This window comes from Hyaena hyaena, unplaced genomic scaffold, assembly GCF_003009895.1.
Source record: "Hyaena hyaena isolate Hyena2069 unplaced genomic scaffold, ASM300989v1 scaffold_1178, whole genome shotgun sequence".
Taxonomy (NCBI): Eukaryota; Metazoa; Chordata; class Mammalia; order Carnivora; family Hyaenidae; genus Hyaena; species Hyaena hyaena.
The window spans coordinates 275501-295078 of NW_024081806.1; the positions used below are offsets into that span (position 1 = coordinate 275501).

At 44.8% G+C, this 19578-nt stretch overlaps 1 protein-coding gene across 1 annotated transcript in view; it reads left to right on the forward strand.

Moving 5' to 3' along the window:
* Window positions 1-19578, forward strand: part of F8 (coagulation factor VIII) — a 124719-nt gene that overhangs the window by 14084 nt on the left and 91057 nt on the right. Inside the window, exons 3-5 of the mRNA XM_039222671.1 lie at window positions 6673-6794; window positions 9372-9494; window positions 13457-13669. Coding sequence (XP_039078602.1) covers window positions 6673-6794; window positions 9372-9494; window positions 13457-13669 — 458 coding nt within the window. The remainder of the gene's footprint in view (window positions 1-6672; window positions 6795-9371; window positions 9495-13456; window positions 13670-19578) is intronic.

Consider the following 19578-nt stretch of genomic DNA (forward strand, 5'->3'; position numbering starts at 1 on the left):
CAATACATTGTACTTTGTATTGTATCTTCCATCTAGCACGCAGGCTCAGGCATGTGAATAATAGTGTAAAGTTTAAGTGAATGGAGAAAATGGCGTACTTGTTATCTAGTCTTCTTTTGTTGTGTAGGCAGTCACGTGTATTTTTACCAGGAAAAAGTGAATAGAATTTTTATTTTGATGATACTATTTTATAGTCTAGATTATTTTGATACAGATTAACAGGATAAACTGACTCTGGACACATCCTGACAAGCTTTGCCAAACTTTGAAATAAACATCTGGGGAAAATCAGTTTTATATTATCTGTTCCTGCAGCTGCTCAACTTGTAAGCAAAGGTCATGGAATATAATAGGTTTTGTGATTAGTTTTAGATAAAATGTGAAAGAACAGTTCATGTGAAGGACGTTGTTGCCAAATATATTTGGCAAGATTTATATATGAAATCCCAGGGGAAATGCACAAACAAAATCCCACAGAAGTTAGGGAGGAGTAAAATCCACGAACCCTGGAACATTTTGTCACTTACTGCGCAGATTACCGTGAAACTGAGACAGGCACGTACATCACGTGTTTCTGCCTCAGTGGAAACTATTCACCCTGCCTGGAGAGTTATACATGGTCCTGTATGCACTAATCTTAGAACTGAATCACATATCTGGATGGCACAAATGCTCTTAGGAATATCTGATATGTCCCCGTGAATACTGTCCCTACTGTGGACCATGTTCTGTGGGACTAGGGTCTAGGCCTTCTGTTCCTCTGTCCCACAAACTTATTTCTTTAGCCTCTCTTCTTGCCTCTTTCCTTAGAAGGAGAAAAAAGTGTTTTCCGTGTGCTCTTGATCCTGTTCCCCCTCTGTTCTTCCAAGCTGTTGCTCTAATAAACATTTTCTGTGTCTTAAATTTTCATTTTAGTCAGAAATATTGAAGTGGAAGCACTATGTTAGTGGATGTCAAAATACCTATCTATTGCAATGGGTCTGAGTTTAGTTAGAAACCAGTGGAAGCTTTGGAGAAACTGGGTGGAATAGACTCTGCAGTACCAAGGAGATGAAATGGAAAAAGGGAAAAGGGAACAAGTCAGGGATGAGTTGATTGATGACTATGGAAGGACATAAGTGTCAAAGTGGCCAGGAGATGGGACAAATGTACTGAAGAGAGGAGTGTACTTGATGATATGGGTACCAGATAATGTTATTAAATGACTAAAAGCCATGTAGGTCTATGCCAGGCCTAGTGCCATGAAAATGTGTAGAGATGGATGAAATTAGAGCACATTTAAATATGAATTAATATCATATTTAATGGGGTTGGGTTTCCTGGAAGCTGACTGTGAGGTACAGATTAACGTGCAGGACGTTTATTTAGAGTGCGCATACGTAGGACCAATCCTAGAGAAGGGAAGAGAAGGGAAGGACTGGGAAGAAGGAGGGGTGGGCTCGGCGAGAAGCTGCACAGCGGTGCAGGCTGACCCTGCTGGGAGCTCTGGAGCCCAAGCTACGGTCCTGCGTTGTCCCAAGTTGGGCCGACGTGGCCGGCCGGGCCCTTCTGCCGTATCGTGATCCATCACGGAGCACTGGCTACGGTGGGAGTGGTCCCGCGGCTCCCGGGAAGGGGGCGTGGCCCGTCCTGGGGATGAGGCGGGGTCTGACCCGGGGAAGGGGGGCGTGGCCCGTCCCGNAGATTAACGTGCAGGACGTTTATTTAGAGTGCGCATACGTAGGACCAATCCTAGAGAAGGGAAGAGAAGGGAAGGACTGGGAAGAAGGAGGGGTGGGCTCGGCGAGAAGCTGCACAGCGGTGCAGGCTGACCCTGCTGGGAGCTCTGGAGCCCAAGCTACGGTCCTGCGTTGTCCCAAGTTGGGCCGACGTGGCCGGCCGGGCCCTTCTGCCGTATCGTGATCCATCACGGAGCACTGGCTAAGGTGGGAGTGGTCCCGCGGCTCCCGGGAAGGGGGCGTGGCCCGTCCTGGGGATGAGGCGGGGTCTGACCCGGGGAAGGGGGGCGTGGCCCGTCCCGGGGATGAGGCGGGGCCTGCCCGGGGAGGGGGGCGTGGCCCGTCCCGGGAATGAGGCGGGGCCTGCCCGGGGAGGGGGGCGTGGCCCGTCCCGGGGATGAGGCGGGGCCTGCCCGGGGAAGGGCCTGCGGGCTGCTGTGGGAGAGGGGATTTCTGGTCCCTCCCGCCGGTGCGAGGTGTTAGCCCAGGCCAGGCGGTGGCTCCGGGAGCCAGGCGGTTCCTGTCTTCATCACCGCCCCCACCCGCTCACCTGCCACGTCCTCAGTTACATCGTGGGGCAGCTTCTCCAGGTCCCAGGGGCCTGCACCTTGCTTCTCAGGCAGGGTGGCTGCCCTTGGGTGGGGCGCATTTCAGCCCTGCTGTGTGACAGCGCCTGCTCCCCCGCTCCCCGCCTTGTAATCATACTCCAGGGGCTCCTCTTCTGGTCTGTTGCCCCTTTGGGATGGCCCATTAATTTCTAACTCCTTGAGACTTTTGCATTTCTGCCGTGGGGACCCTCTACACTGCGGAGCTCAGAGCTGGAGAGAGGGTGGCACAGATTCCCCAGGAGAGTCACAGTGTAGCTGAGCTGCTTTGGCTCCTAGGCCCAGGGATACAGAGCCATCCTTGCGTCAGCACCGCTACAGCACCTCTATCTTCACAGGGCCCTGGCCCCAAGTTGGAGTTTTGACTGATTTAAGAAATTACTTCACTGCTCTCTCTGTCTGGCAGCTCCTGGATGGCGCAGCATGTGATAAAGCCAATGAATGTCATGGTCAGGGGCCCACACCAGCACCTACGTTGTCATACAGTGGGTCCTCTGGTCAGACATGATGTTACAAGGGATCCCACATCAGTGAATCGAACCCTTTGTAAGATCTCATATAGCAAGGCTGGCTGAGGCCTTGCAGGCAGGAAACACCAAACACTTACGTGTCTCTGTCACAATGAGGTGCTGTCCCTTCTAGGATGGAAGGAGTCCAGTGCAGTCAACTTGCTGCGGATGAGCTGGCTGGTCTCCATGATGGACAGTGTAGCATTGGGGCACCCAGCACTGGTTTCTGCTGCTGGCACGTTGGACTTTCAGGGGCAGCACTGGGTAGATTAGCCTTAGTGGGAAACTATGCTTTTGAATCCATGCTTAAATTCTCTCCCTGCCCCCATAGCCACCTGCCTCACATTCTGCCAGCCCTGTGGCAGCCCAGAGGCTGTCTGACGTTAATCACCAGTCATCTTGTCTACATTATTGTGTTGTGTTTCTTCCAGGGTAGAAACTCTATGGTGGCATTAATATATGACATGAAGATCTTTCTGTTTTGTGCCCACTCATTAATATGTCTTTACCCCAGATATCCTTCTCCCTGATAATTCCAGTCCTGTGACTTCTAGGCCCCTGGCTAGACAGCCAAACCATTCGCTGCTGTCCAATAGTCTGTATATGTTTAAATCTCAGGCCAATTTTCTTTCTACACAAAGGTCACAACCAATAACATGGCTTGTTACCTGCATATCAAGCTGAGCCATGTGTAAACAAAGCTGAGGGCTCTTCCTCTGCTAGCAGCTGGTCATCAGGGATCCCTCACATGATGACGGGTGTGATTTGAAGAAGAGGTACCAGTGGAGCAGGAGTGAATGACATGGGTCTCTGACAAGCTGCTCATGCAGCCTGCTTGTGCCCACTGGTCCGTGCAGATCTTCATTCCTTCCTCCCTAAATCCGCTCCGTTTTCTGGGAAGGCTTCCTTATCATCAGTACACTGGCCCCTGGCCCTCAGCCAGTACAGGAAGTCATTTGTCGGGGCCTTGAGTCGGCAGAGCTGCTCCCGGGACGCGCTGCTTTAGTGGAAACTCTCATCGTAATCACAACCAAGTCTGACAGGGTTGTGCAGAGGAAACTTATGCATGAAACTGAATTGTTTCCGACATTACCTGGAGTGGGGAAGTGTTGCTTCATGGATCGCAAGTTTGGGCAGATGACCAGGAAACGAGTTTGACAACGTACAGGGATAAGTGCACATCGAGTACCGGGGCTCTGGGTCTGTTCCTGTCCAGTTATTCACTCCGACTCCCCGCATCTTCCCCTTAGCCAGAAAGTGGAAGGGGCGGATGAGTGGTGCCTGACCTTCCTAACTCCAGTCGGATTCCAGCCACTGACACCTGGCGGGGGGGGGGGGGGGGGGNCTTCAACCAACTTTCTTTTCCCATAGCACTGGGGCTTCCTCCCCCAACAAGGGAATATGCCTTCAGATTTAAGATCTCCAGGTATTGAAAGACAAGTGTTTCCAGAACAATTTTAAAAGTAGATGGGCCCGGGGCTCCTGGGTGGCTTAGTCGGTTGAGCGTCCGACTTTCGCTTAGGTGGTGATCTCGCGGTTCGTGGGTTCGAGCCCCGCGTCGGGCTCTGTGCTGACTGCCAGCTCAGAGCCTGGAGCCTGTTTCAGTCTGTGACTCCCTCTCTCTCTGACCCTCCCCTGCTCACGCTGTCTCTCTCTCTCCTAGAAATAAATAAAACATTAAAAACAAATAAAAAAAAAAGGCACCCTCTTCTCTCTTCTTATCCTTTTCTATCTTGTTTACTAAGCCAGATGTTGCCATACAAACCACGGTGTAAGGAGAACCCACTCACTGTGTTTTGTGTGTACATACCCTCACGTGGCTGTAAGGGACCCGCAGCTCTTTCCTTCCCGATGTTACAACAAAGCAAGAGTTGGGTTTTCAGTGGAGAAAGCAGCATCGGGTGACCTAGCGTGTAGCTGTGAACAGTTAACCGTAAGAGGCCATTTTTAATTATTAGTCAAATATATGAGATTGAAATCTGATGTCAAATGTGAAAAAGAAACAACACCTGCTCCACATCTAAGTGTGTATCTTTTAGAAGCTCTCCTCGTTCATTTCTAATGTGTGACGGCACAGTGGCGCTGAGTGTGTGGTGTCTAAATGAACGAATGTGCATCTGTGGGGGGTGAATGATCGCGGTTTGGATCGACACGTGAACGTGTCTTTCCAGGGCAGGAGCCTTGCTTTCTCCACGTGAATCTTCATTCCCCAAACGTCCATGCCTCGTGCCTCTACTTCTTCGGCTTGCTGAAATGGTACCGGTTGGTAAAACCGGGGGAATGGTAAGAGCTGAACATCCAGAACATAAGTCAGGAAGAGAGGCTCTCTATGACATAGAAAACTGCACAACTACTCTACGAGTGTGAAAATGAGGGGCACTAGTCACTTTCAACCACTGTGTGTGATCAACCATTCACCTGGAGCCCTTTTCACTAGGATTCACGCTGGTCATTTGGATCATTTAACCTGGATGGGGCCCCATAACAAAACAAGCTAACTTGTCAGGTACAGAGAGAAAAAGGTTGGGAACCAGTCTTCACCTATGAGTTTTCATAAATGAGGCAAAGAATAACATTTTAGGGGCATTTATATAATCCATTATACAATTTCTGAGTCACTAGCTAATTTGTGAATAAATGGATAATTGGGAGTATGTGACTAGAGACAGAAAGGAGCACTAACGGAGGACTGACCTTGAATTACAGTCCCTGGCCCTGTACCTCATACACCGCTCATACGGTCTCCACTGGCAAGCAATGTTGGTGATATTCCTAGTATCCCTAAGAAGGGAAGTCTAATTCGAGGTACGTACTGACAAAGTTTGAATACAAGTTATTTAAAGTCACCCTCTCTTTTAGAGATGAAATTGAAGGATGATGTAATGCCTGCTTTGGCAAAGGAATTTTTGCTGATGCAGTGTCTATGTACCGGTTTATGATTTATTTTATCAAATGGTACCTAATGTCTCAGGTGACTTAGAAATTTTTTTAATGTTTATTCATTTTTGAGAGAGACAGAGTGCAAGTGGGCGAGGAGCAGAGAGAGAGGGAGACACAGAATCCGAAGCAGGCTCCAGGCTCCTAGCTGTCAGCACAGAGCCTGATGCGGGGCTCGAACCCACAAACTGTGAGATCATGACCTGAGCCGAAGCCAGACATTTAACCGACTGAGCCACCCAGGTGCCCCTCAGATGACTTTTTAAAAAATGTTTATTTTTGAGAGAGAGAACATGAGCAGGGGAGGGGCAGAGAGACAGAGAGGGTCATAGGATATGAAGTAGGCTCAGCACTGACAGCAGAGAGCCTGGATGTGGGTCTCAGACTCACGAACAATGAAATCATGACCTGAGCCGAAGTCGGACACCCAACTGACTGAGCCACCCAGGCGCCCCCAGATGATTTTTGAAAACAGTGTTTTGGTTTGATAGATGTTAGGGATTGTGTCAGCTCAGGCTGCTATAACAAAACCCCACCACTGAGTGGCTTACGAACAACAGACACTTATTTCTCATTCTGGAGGCTGAAAGTCCAAGATCAAGATGCCAGTAGATTTGGTCTTTGGTGAGGGCTCTGTTCCTCATTCATGGATGGCCATCTTTTCACTGTAATTTTGCATGGTGGAAGAGGCGAGAGATCTCTCTGGGGTCTCTTTTCTAAGGTCACTAACCCAGTTCTGTGCACACATAAACATTCAGCCTCTAGCAGGGACTTACATACAATTTCCAGTTTGCTGTGTTAGCAGGAGAGGAGAGTGGGATAGAAGCTTTACTTCTGGCTGCTTTTCAAAATGGGTTCAAAGAAGATCACCAAGATGAATGACTGTTTCCTTTCTTCACACAGGTTTTCCCCTGGGGTGCCAAGACCTCTGCCATTCAACACATCAGTCATGTACAGAAAGACTATGTTTGTAGAGTTTACAGATCACCTCTTCAGCATGGCCAAGCCCAGGCCACCGTGGATGGGTAATGGAAACGACACTGACTGTGTGTCTGTGCCTGGTGTCCTGGCAAGGAACCCCCAGTTTCGGGCTGCAGCTGAGGAGGGCTAGGCTTCCTGTACTACCACCTGTCAGGGAAATACTGGCTGGGTGTTCTCTGCCTTTTTGCCAGGCCCCCCTCCTCCGCTGTTCTCTAGATGTTAGAGTGCTCTGGGCCTTGGACCTGAGTTTGTTTTACTTTCTCTTTACCTTCTATCCCTCGCTGATCTTAGCCAGTCTCACGGTGTTAAGGCACAATCTCTATGCCAGTTACTCCCAGGTTTATATCTTCAGTTCACACTGCTTACTTGATATGTCCACTTAGATATCAAGTAAGCACGTAACAGGATATTAAGATGAGCCATCTCCTACCTTAGAATTATTTCTGAGAACTATAGGTGACAAGTGCCCCCCAGATTCTAAAGAGAAATATCTGTCCTCATATTTAGGATTTGTTCAGCTGGTGACCCCAAATTGGATCTACAAGCCTTAGCCCATCATGCTGTATAGCCCATCCAGCCTATATAAAAGAAGACTAGGGACTTACAAAATAATTTAGATTTGAGGATTTCTTTGGAAGCCAATTTTGGTGATTTGTATATCTCCCCTCCCCATGGTGGGGAGGCTTCATGCTCACGTCAAGGGCTAGTGAAGAAGGCTTTGGAGAACCATTTAGAAGACCTGACGTAACACCTGCGGAGCTTGTAAGACTCTGACTAGTGCCTGGTTTTTATCTGGAAACTTTCTCAAGGCCAGAGTCTTTGGGGAGCTTCCCCTGATGTCATAATAAGGATTGTGGGTTATAGCCAAAGCTAACGGCACTGCCACTTGTTAGGTGTGAGATCAGGAAAGTCATAGGACAAGACTTGTCTCGAGAAGATCCTGCCAGGGAGGTCTTCCTACCAGCAGAAAAGGTCTCTGCGATTATACTGCCAGAAGCAGAAACTGAGAAGAGAGATACAAGTGACAGCCAGAGAGGGCATGACTAGGGGGGAGAGAGCCTCCCAAGAACTCACATACATTTCCTAAAAAAGAAGGGCACAGACTTTTGGCAAGCCCCACAACCGGGGGTGCCAAAGCCACATTATCACTGTTCCTTCCAAGAATGATCTTGTCAGCATGCCTCTTTTTTCCGCCCCTGTCCTTTCCTCCCTAGCTCCGACCTCAGAGGGCCCAGAGGCAGTAAGGTGAGTCAGGGAGCACGACTAAGAGAGAAAGATGAGAACGTAGGCTTCTGAACTTGTCAGGACTTAGCTGAAGGAGGGAGGGACCCTTAAATTGCAGGGGACATCAAATGTTTGATATGACACTGGACTGGACTGGTTGGCCTAGACTGGTATCACTGGACTAATATGATACTGCTGATCTGTGAAGGTTAATGGAAAGATCTGGAGATTGTTCAAAGTGCAAGAGGGGAAACTCCACATAACACAGTTAAAAGCCATGCAAAATAAATCTGTTTCATGTTTTTGTCCCATTGAATCCAGCTGACTCAATAAGTCATTTTGTAGGTATCTCTCTGTTTTGTTATTCATTTTTAAGAGAGAGAGAGAGAGAGAGAGAGAGAGAGCGAGCACAAGAAGGGGAAGGGCAGAGAGAGAGAGAGGAGGGAGACACAGAATCTGAGGCAGGCTCCAGGCTCTGAACAGTCAGCACAGAGCCCGATGTGGGGCTTGAACTCATGAGCCACGAGATCATGACCTGAGCCAAAGCCAGATGCTTAACCAACTGAGCCACCCAGGCGCCCCCATTTTGTAGGTATCTTATACTTAGTATGTCTGTAAGTCAGAAGTCTTGATTTCCCTCTTAATTTTCTGTGTCTTGGGCTGACTGCCACCAAGTGGCACAAGTCCAAACCACAGGAATAATCCTGTCGACTCTTCATCCAAAACAAGTCTCAAGTCTGCTTACTTGTTATAAATTCCAAACTCATCCAAACCTCTGCGCCCTACAGAGTCCTACGTGTTATGTTCCCTCCCTGCCCTTACAACCCTACTTTCTGTTATTCCCCTGCTCATTCACGTGTTACTCAGCCATGTTAATATTATTTGCATTTGTTTTATCTGCTTTGAATGTTTTCTATGAGATGTTTGCAAATTTTGCTTTTTAATTAGTCACATCTCTGCTCAAATGCCATGTCCTCAAACATGCCCTCCCTGCCCACTGTGCTTAAAGGATCCTGTGTCTCCTGCTTCAGCATTTCCTAGCACACCGCCATCTTTCATAGCATTGACTGCAACCAGCATAGTCCTTATTTCTTGATGTGCCTGATTTCATCCTCTTGAATATAATCTCCATGATGTGTCTTATTCGCTACTGCGCCTCCAGTGCCTAGGACAGTCCCTAGAATGTGGTAGGAACTCAACTGAATGGATTGCCAGAAATCTATCCTCAGAAGAGCCATGACGTTGAGCTGGTGATGGCAGTTTAAGCATTTATTCACTCAATTACTGCTTTTTACCAATAATCACAGGGGCACAACTTTGGCCATCACTTTCATAATAGCAGATTTTCTGGAGTGCCACTCTCCAAGTGACTTCTGGGGGACATCTTGTTTTTGCAGGTCTGCTAGGTCCTACCATCCGGGCCGAGGTTTCTGACACGGTGGTCGTTATACTCAAGAATATGGCTTCTCACCCTGTCAGCCTTCATGCTGTTGGCGTGTCCTACTGGAAAGCTTCCGAAGGTGAGTCAGATGCCCTCCTACTGCCCTCCCACCCCAGGGGTAAAGCAGTATTGAATACAGGGTCAAACCACTGGGGAATGGGGGAGTCGGCATTCAAACTGGGGCCTGTTTCATGAAGTCAGCAACACTCTTACCTTAGTGTAAGCCCTGAAGTTTAATTTACTTCCTGTCCTCCCTTGAGGAACAAGGCCACGGCTCCTAAGAATTCCACTTCATCTGCCTTCCTATGTCCAGAAACTTCCTAGGGATGATGAAGGCTCATGGTATGGAAATGAAGTGGAATTATTCCTTCATTAGATTCTCACTTTCTAGATATTTCCTCTCCCTCCCCTCTCTCCAGGTCCTAAATACTAATGCCACCATGTGATAAGAGCTAACTACGAGAAGCACAAGCTGACCTCATTGAAATAAGCCACCTATGTGGCCTGAGTCCCCACTTTACTAGCTTCTCCTTAACCTTCACAATGCAGGAAGGGAGTGCAGGGGGTGCTATGTTGTCCAGATAGACTAGGGCATATAGAGATCAAGAGAATCCAAGCAAATCATTAATAGACTGTTGAAGCACGTGCCCTCTATTGTATGGCCTAACTGTGCTTGCATGTGGACTAATTTCCCTCTGAAGTTGGAAAAAGTCTTAATCTTTTTGAGTTGCACTTCATGAGGCCAAGGCAGACCTGGGTTGGGGGAGTACAACAGGTGGGTGCAGGTGGTATAGAGCCTGGCAGGCTGTTCCCATGAGGATTATCCACCTGGGAGCTTCCAGAATGTTCTAGGAGCTTTTTAGTGAGGCCAGGGTTCCCGCAGTTTTGCCGCTGGGGGTGAGCATAGACATGACTCTTTTGCACCGTAAGCCTGGTGAGGTCTGGGAAAATGATATGATCTCTCACGTGGGCATCCCTAGTGGTTCCGCCCAGAAGCAACACAGGGAGACAATGTTGACCTTTCTGATACCCTATTGTAAAATATCTTATCGAGTGTTCATCGGCTTTTCCTGTTGGAAAAAAAAGGAGTTGTTTATCTTTTTTCTTACTGATTTGTATAGGTATTTTATATATTCTGAATACACATCATTTGACAGATGTAAATATTTGCATATATTCTTCCAGTCTGTGCCTTGAATTTTCACTCTCTCAATATTTTTTTTGGTAAACAAGTTATTAATGAAGCACAAAAGTTCAACAGTTAATGAAGCACAAAAAATTATCACTTTTTTTTCTATGTTAGAGCTTCATGTCCTGTTTAAAATATTTGCCTACCCCAAAGTCGTGAGGACTTTCTTCCATGCTTTTCTCCAGAAGTTTTATTATTTTACCTTGTATAGGTCTGCGATCCATCTCAAATTGATTTTTGTGTATGGTTTCCCCATAGCATTTTTTTAATGTAATCTTTCTGCCCACTGTGGGGCCTGAACTCAACCCTGAGATCAAGAGTTGCATGCTCTACCGACTGAGCCAGCCAGGCGCCCCTCTCCATAGCATTTTTCAATTTTTTAATTTTTAAAATCTTTATTTCTGAGAGAGGGATGGGCAGAGAGAGAGGGAGACGCAGAATCTGAAGCAGGCTCCAGGCTCTGAGCTGTCAGCATGGAACCTGATACAGGGCTTGAACCCACAAACCACAAGATCATGACCTGAACCAAAGTCGGATGGATACTTAACCGAATGAGCCACCCAGGCGCCACTCTCCCCATAGCATTTTTATACCGTTTTATTGAGGTATAACTTGTATACCATAAAATTCACTCATTTAAAGTAGTTTGACAGCAAGGGCAACAAAGGCAGATATAAAGAAATGGGACTGTATCAAACGAAACAAGTTTTTGCATAAGTGAAGGAAACCATCGAAAAAATGAACAGCAGCCTACTATATGGGAGAGGTATTTGCAAATGAAATATCCCACAATGGGTTGATACCCAAGATATATGAAGAATTCACACAACTGAATATCAAAGACAACAAACCTCCCAAGTGAAACAAACAAAAAAGGAACGGGCAGAGGACCTGAATAGACACTCCTCCAAAGAAGACGTCCACATGGCTAACAGACACATGAGAAGGTGCTCAGCACCGCTCATCATCAGGGAAGTACACAGCAAAACCACACTGAGGTGCCGCCTCACGCCTGTCAGAGCGGTTAGTATCAACGAGGCAAGAAATAACAAGTGTTGGTGAGTGTGTGACACAAAGGGAAGCCTCCTGCACTGCTGGTGCCATTGCCATGGACACTAGCATGGAAGTGACTCCAAAAACTAAAAATACAGCTCCTGTATGATCCAGCAATCCCGCTTCGGGGTATTTATCCAAAGGAAATGAAAACAACACAATTTGCAAAGATATATGCTCCCCTGTGTTCATTGCAGCGTTATTTACAATAGCCCATATACGGAAGCAACCCAAGTGTCCGTCCATAGATGAATGGATGCAGAAGGTGTGGTCATACACACACACACACACACACACACACACACACACAGTGGAGTATTAGTCAGCCAACAAAAGAATGAAATCACGCATTTCCAATGATGTGGATGGAACTAGAGTGTATTATGCTAACTGAAAGAAGTCACAGAAAGACAAATACTACATGGGAGGACACAGATACAAGGCCGTAGACATCAGGGGCCAGAAGAGGATTGGGGCTGAAGGTGGAAGGTGGAGACCAAAGAGATTGCCACAGCCCCTGGGCCCAACTGAGAGCTTCGTGTAAACGCCCAGCTACCTTGGTCACTGAGCGCACACTGCTGAGACAGCTGCTGACTTCAGCACACTTTTAGAATGCCCCAGTGTGGTGGTTAAAAAAAAAAAACATGGTAGAAGGTGCCTTGACACTACTCCCATCAAGAGCTGGAATCTATATATTTTTGTAAAATTTTTAAATGATTTATTTTAGGGGCGCCTGGGGGGGCTCAGTCAGTTGAGCGTCCGACTTCGGCTCAGGTCACGATCTCACGGCTCGTGGGTTCGAGCCCCGCGTCGGGCTCTGCGCTGACAGCTAGCCCAGAGCCTGGAGCCTGTTTCAGATTCTGTGTCTCCCTCTCTCTCTGACCCTCCTCCTTGCACTCTCTCTCTCTCTCTCTCTCAAAAGTAAAATAAAATATTTATTTTTTAAAATGTTTATTTCTGAGAGTGAGAGAGATAGAGAGAGGGGGTAGCCTTTGGCTGCTGAAAGTTTGCAGTGAAAGTACAGGCAGAGCAGGCGCGGTGCAGGGGCATGTTGCGCTGCTCGGTTGGAGGGGTCCCTCTCTCAGATGTGTAGATCTTAGGGCATGAGACAGGGTATAAACGAAGAGCCCCCTGAATGCCTTGGGCCGCTCTGGAACTCCAGAGACTATTATAAATGCAGGAAGTTGTAGTGATTTGCTAGAAAAATGTTTCAATAGAAATATAAGAGTTATGGTCAGTGCCTTTAAATATTCTCTACTCCTGTCCATTGAAATGACCCGGAAGCGATGACGCTTCATTAACAACGAACACATATAGTGCTCAATTTAGAATCAAGGCATCAGACTAATCCAGGAGTCCATTTTAACATCACTAAGGATGGGACAGCCAGGAAGTATCTGCCCCTGATGTGATCTGCTCCTCCATAGAAGAGCCAAGGCAAAAACGTTTTTAAAACTCCCTGTATCTCACCTTTCCACTATCCCCAAGAGTGCTCACTAAAGAGTCTGGGACAAAGTACGTGAACAACGTATGTCTGTCGAGTTGAATGAACGCAAACTTGGTAAAAAGACGCAATGATGAAAACAGTCTGGAGTTGCAGCGAGACCCACTGAACGCCGCATGTTTGCAGTAGTGGTCTACCACTTCTCTGAGCTATGTGAGGCTGCTTGTTAGTCTTCCAGATTCAGTTGCAGGAAGTCTACTTCTTGTGTAGAATCTGTTGATAATGGTAAACTTGATACATTGCCTTGAGTGAACAATGGATATGGAAAGCACAGTTGTATCCCTTCTTGCTTTAGGTGCTGAATATGAGGACCAGACCAGCCAGAAGGAGAAGGAAGATGATAAAGTCTTTCCTGGTGAGAGCCAAACCTACGTCTGGCAGGTCCTGAAAGAAAATGGTCCGATGGCCTCTGATCCACCATGTCTCACCTACTCATATTTCTCTCACGTGGATCTGGTGAAAGACCTAAATTCGGGCCTCATTGGAGCCCTGCTGGTGTGCAAACAAGGTAAGTGTGAGAGAGGGTAGGACTCAGGTGAAATAAGCAGAGAAGTACAAACATCTGGGTCGACTCATAAAAGGTAGCATTTGCGTCCTTTCATAAGGAGGCTTCTTTTCCTTAGCGTTATACCCAGGGAAAGAAAATATTATATTCCAGAAGCTCTGTCGGTAGTCCTTTGTAAATTTTATGTTAGGTTCCCTGAGAGCTTCCTGGAGATGAACACATCCAAGTGTGTCATCTGTGTCCCAAAAGCATATAAACATTAGAGAAAAGCAAACATTTATAACTTGTTATTCTGCAAATCATCTTATACTAATCAAAGCTGCTTTTAATTTATAGTTTAATGGCATGCATTAAATTAAGGATGTAAACATTGCAGAATTCACTTTAATTCAAAGTTTTTAATAGTGAATTCAGCTTCAGTAGACCTTTTTTTTTTTTTATTCCTTTAACTATTACTGCATGTCCCCATAATTTAGTGGCTTAAAACAACAATAATCGTTTATAATTTCTCATGGTTTTTGTGGGTCTTTCATGGAATTTGGGAATATGTTTACCTGATGGTCTGTCTCAGGATTTCTTTTTTTAAAACATTTTAAAGCTTATTTATTTATTTTGAGAGAGAGAAAGAAAGAGAGAGCACACACATGTACAAGTGGGGGAGGCACAGGGAGAAGGAGAGACAGAATCTCAAGCAGGCTCTGTGCCATCAGATGAGCCCCCCCGATGTGGGGCTCAAACTCACAAACCGCAAGATCATGATCTGAGCTGAGATCAGGAGTCGGAGGCTTAGCCTACTGCACCCACCAGGCGCCCCGTCTCAGGATTTCTTTTTTCCTTTTTAATTTTTTAATGTTTATTTATTTTTGAGAGAGACAGAGAGTGAGCAGGCGAGGGGCAGAGAGAGATGGAGACATAGAATCCGAAGCAGGCTCCAGGCTTCGAGCTGTCAGCACAGAGCCTGACGCGGGGCTCGAACTCACAGACTGCGAGATCATGACCTGAGCCGAAGTCGGACGCCCAACCGACTGAGCCACCCAGGCGCCCCCCGTCTCAGGATTTCTAATGAGGTTGTAGTCAGATAGTGGCTGGAGCCAAGGTCATCCTGAGTAAAACGTCATTCACATGTGTGGCACCTAGGCTTAAAAAGCTCAAATAGCGGGAGGGGGGGATGGGCATGGAGGAGGGCACTTTGGGGATGAGCACTGAGTGTTATGTAGAAACTAATTTGACAATAAACTATTTGTAAAAAAAAAAAAAAAAAGTGCTGTACAGGGTTAGGAGTAATAAAAAGAAGAAGAACCATAAAAAAAAAAAAAAAAAAAGCTCAAGTAGCTAGAGCTTTCCACAAGATCTTTTCAGCATGGGAGCTACAGGGTAGCCAGAAGTGTCTTTCCCCCCCTTTTCAATGGACTCAATTTTTTAGAGTGGTTTTAGGTTTACAGAAAAATTGAGCAGAAAGTACAGAGAATTCCCAAATACCAGCTTCCTGAGAGCCACACACAGCCTCCCCAACTGTGAACACCCCACACCAGAGCGGTCTGTTTGTTACAACTGACGTACCTACACTGACAATCGTTATCAACCTAAGTCCAGACTTAATATGATGGTTCATTCTTGTTGGTCCATGTTCTACGGTTTGGACAACTGGGTAACAACATGTATCCATCGTTACAGTGTCATACGGAAGGGTTTCGCCAAATCTAAAAATCCTCTGTGTCCCACCTGCTCGTCCTTTCCTCTACCACCCTTCAGCAACCACTGATTTTTTTTTTAAAGTTTTAACGTTTATTCATTTTTTGAGCAAGAGAGAGAGAAACAGAGTGTGAGTGGGGAAGGGACAGAGAGAGAGACACACACACAGAATTGGAAACAGGCTCCAGGCTCTGAGCTGTCGGCACAGAGCCTGACACAGGGCTTGAACTCACAAACCTTGAGATCATGAACTGAGCCAAAGTCAGCCGCTTAACCGAGTGAGCCACCCAGCTGCCCCACCAACCACTGATATTTTAAGTTGTCTCCATAGTTTTGTCTTTTCCAGAATGTCAAATAGTTAAATCATACAGTATATAATCTTTTCAAACTGGCTTCTTCCACTTAGTAATATGCATTTCAGTTTTGTCCATGTCTTTTCATGGCTTGATAGCTTTTTTCTTTTCAACACTGAATAATATTCTGCTGTCTAGATGGACCACAGTTAATTTGTCCACTCACCAATGAAGGACGCCTTGGTTGCTTCCAAGCTTTAACAGTGATGAATACAGCCCTGTGCAGATTTCTATACATACATAGTCTTCAACCCCTTTGGGCAGATGCCAAGGAACACAATCACTGGGTTGTACAGTAAGAGTAGGCTTCCTTTTAAACTATTTGTAAAAAAAAAAAAAAAGAAAGAAAAAAAAGAGTAGGCTTTCTTTTGCAAGCACCCGCCAACCTGTTTTCCAAGGTGGCTGTACCCTTCTGTATTCCGGCAGCAGTGAAGGAGAGCTCCTGTGGCTCCTCGTCCTCACCAGCCGGCGGCGTTGCCAGTGCCTGGGAATTGGGCCATTCTTACAGCTATGTGGTGGCATCACATTGCTGTAATTTGCATTTCTCTGATAACATATGATGTGAGGCACATTTTCATATACGTATTTGCCGTCTGTATCTCTTCTTTGCTGAGGTGTCTGTTCAGGTCTTTTTCTCATTGCTTAAATCAGATTGTTTTCTTATTGTTGAGTTTTAAGAATTCTTTGTACATTTTGGATAACAGTCCTTTATCACATATGACTTTTGCAAATATTTTTTCTCAGTCTTTGGTTTGTCTTCTTTCTCCTAAGTAGCCAGATCTTTTATATGGTGGCTCAGGCTGTCTTTTTATATGGTCCCGTGTTTAACTTGCCCTCCGAAATCACACAGCATCCCTTCCACCTCATTCTGTTTGTTGGAATGAATCACTATGACCAGCCCATAAGAGGGGAGTGGATTAGACTCCACCTTTGGATGGGAGGATAGGCAAAGAATTTGTGAACATGAACCACCATTTCTGGAAGATCATGAAGACCAGGAAAAGGAAAAAACAAGAGGGGAGGGAGTAGAAGAAGAAGACCGGAAGAGTTTGTACCAGCTTCATTTGTTTGATCCCTCATACACTAAGTTCAGTTTCTTTGTTTTTTTTACGTTTTTTAAAGTTTATTTATTTTGAGAGAGAGAACAAGCAGGAGCGGCCAGAGAAAGAGGGAGAGAGAGAGAATCCCAAGCAGGCTCCACACTGACAGCATGGAGCCCCATATGGGGCTCGAACTCACAAACCGTGAGATCATGACCAGAACTGAGACCACGAGTTGGACGCTTAACTGACTGAGCCACTCAGGCGCCCCAAGTTCAGTTTCATAGTCATAATTTATGACAAAGAGCTAAAACCACGGTGTGTTATTTGTGAGATGTAAAGTTTAATAAAACAATAAAATCATCAATACATGTTTATATATGAAATATAAATAAACATTTAGGATCAAAAGAATTATTTGACAGAAAATTGACTTAAAAAGTCAACAGAGGGGTGGCTTGCTGGCTCAGTCAGTGATGCACGGGACTCTTGATCTCAGGGCTATAAGTTCAAGCTCCACATTGGGTGTAAAGATTACTTAAAAATAAAGTCATTTTAAACAATCTACAGAGGTTCTGGTTCTGGGTAAGGATGAAGGAAATATATGCCACCCTTTATCTCCTATTGAACTCGACTATGGAACCTTAACAAAACACATAGCCCAGCCATTTGCGAGTTCTAAAAATCAAATAGAACAAGCAGGTCAGGAAAAGGCATCAGAATTTAAAGTACCACCAAACTGGCGGAGGATGTGAATATATATTCACTTTTTTATTCCCCTTCGATATTCCCCAAACTGGAAAAGGATGTGAATGTATATTTCTGGGAGGAAAAAGATATACAGATGGTTAACAAGTATGTGAAAAGGTGCTCAACATCACTGATCATCAGGGAAAGGCAAACCCAAGCCATAATGATATTTCATCTCGTACCTGTTAGAATGGCTATAATCAACATAACACTGTTAGCAACGATGTGGAAAAAAGGCACCCGTGTACGCTATTGGTAGGAAGGTAAATCGGTACACTGATTATGGAAAACAACTGCCATATGATCTAGCAATTCCACTTCTGGTGTATATCAAAAAGAATTGAAATCCGAATTTCAAAGAGATGTCTGCACTCCTGCATTTATTGCAACATTATTCACGAGAGCCAAGATGTGGAAACAACCCAAGTGTCCACTGACAAATAAGTGGATAAAGAAAATGCATTTCTTTAAAGTCATATGGGTATATATAATAATGGAATGTTAATCAGCATTTGAAAACAGGAAATCCTGTTATTTGTAAAACCGTGGATGACCCTGGAGGGTATTATGTTCAGTGAAATAAGTGAAATAAGTCAGTTACAGAAGGGTAAATATTGTAGGAGTCCACTTATACAAGGTATCTAAAATAGTCATAGAGTAGTTTAAATTCTGAAGAAGTAGGGAATATAATAGTGCTTGCCAGGAGCAGGGGGAAGGGAAATTGGGAAGTTGTTATTTAAAAGGTGTAAAACTTCAATTATGCTACATGAATAGTTCTAGAGATCTGTTATGTAACATAGTACCTATAGTTAACTATATGGTATTGTACACTTCAAAATTTGTTATAAGTGTAATCTCATATTAGTGTTTTTAACACACACACATACACACACATACACACACACACACACACACACACACACACTAAAAGACACATGGAAACTCTGAGAGGTATTAGGTATGTTTATTACCTTGATTTGGTAATGGTATCATGGGTGTTTTCATATGCGTAACTCATCAAATTATACATATTAAATATATGCAATTCTTTGTGATGCAGTAATATCTCAATAAAACTGTTAAAAATGAATTGTATTCTATATGAAGAAAAGGGAGAAAAAAATTTATTTGAGGAAATAATACCCGAAAATTTCTCTATTCGGGGGAAGGAAACAGACATTCAGATGCAGGAGGCACAGAGAACTCCCATCAAAATCAACAAAAGCAGGCTAACACCAAGACATGTTATAACTAAATTTGCAAAATGTAGTGATAAAAAACCTTTAAAAGCAGCAAGACAAAAGAAGTTCTTAACTTAACAGGGGGAAACCCATAATACTAGCTGTAGATTTCTCAACAGGGGGAAACCCATAATACTAGCTGTAGATTTCTCAACAGGGAGAAACCCATAATACTAGCTGTAGATTTCTCAACAGAAACTTGGCAAGCCAGAAGAGAATGACATGATATACTCAAAATGCTGAATGGGAAAAATCTGCAGCCAATAATATTCTATCCAGCAAGGCAATCATTCAGAATAGGAGAGATAAACAGTTTCCCAGATAAATGAAAAATAAAGGACTTTGTGACCACTAAACCAACCCTACAAGAAATATTAAAGGGGACTCTTTGAGTAGGTAAAGGAAGGCCAAAAGCAAAAAAGACTAAAAAGGAACAGAGAAAATCTCCAGAAGCAATTGCACTAAATTCATATCTATCAATAATCACTCTGAATGTAAATAGACTAAATGCTCCAATCAAAAGACATAGGGTGTTGTGAGAATGGATTAAAAAAAAAAAAAAAAAAAAAAAAAAAAAAAAAANAAAAAAAAAAAAAAAAAAAAAAAAAAAACAAGACCCATGTATATGTGTCCTAGAGGAGAACACACTGGCTTTCGCAACTTCTTACTAGATCTGTCCACTGAGGCAAAGGAAACAAAAGCAAAAATAAACTATTGAGACTTCATCAAAATTAAAAACAATCAACAAAACTAAAAGGCAACCTATGGAATGGGAGAAGATACTTGCAAATGACATATCTGCTAAAGGGTTAGTATCCAAAATCTGTAAGCAACTT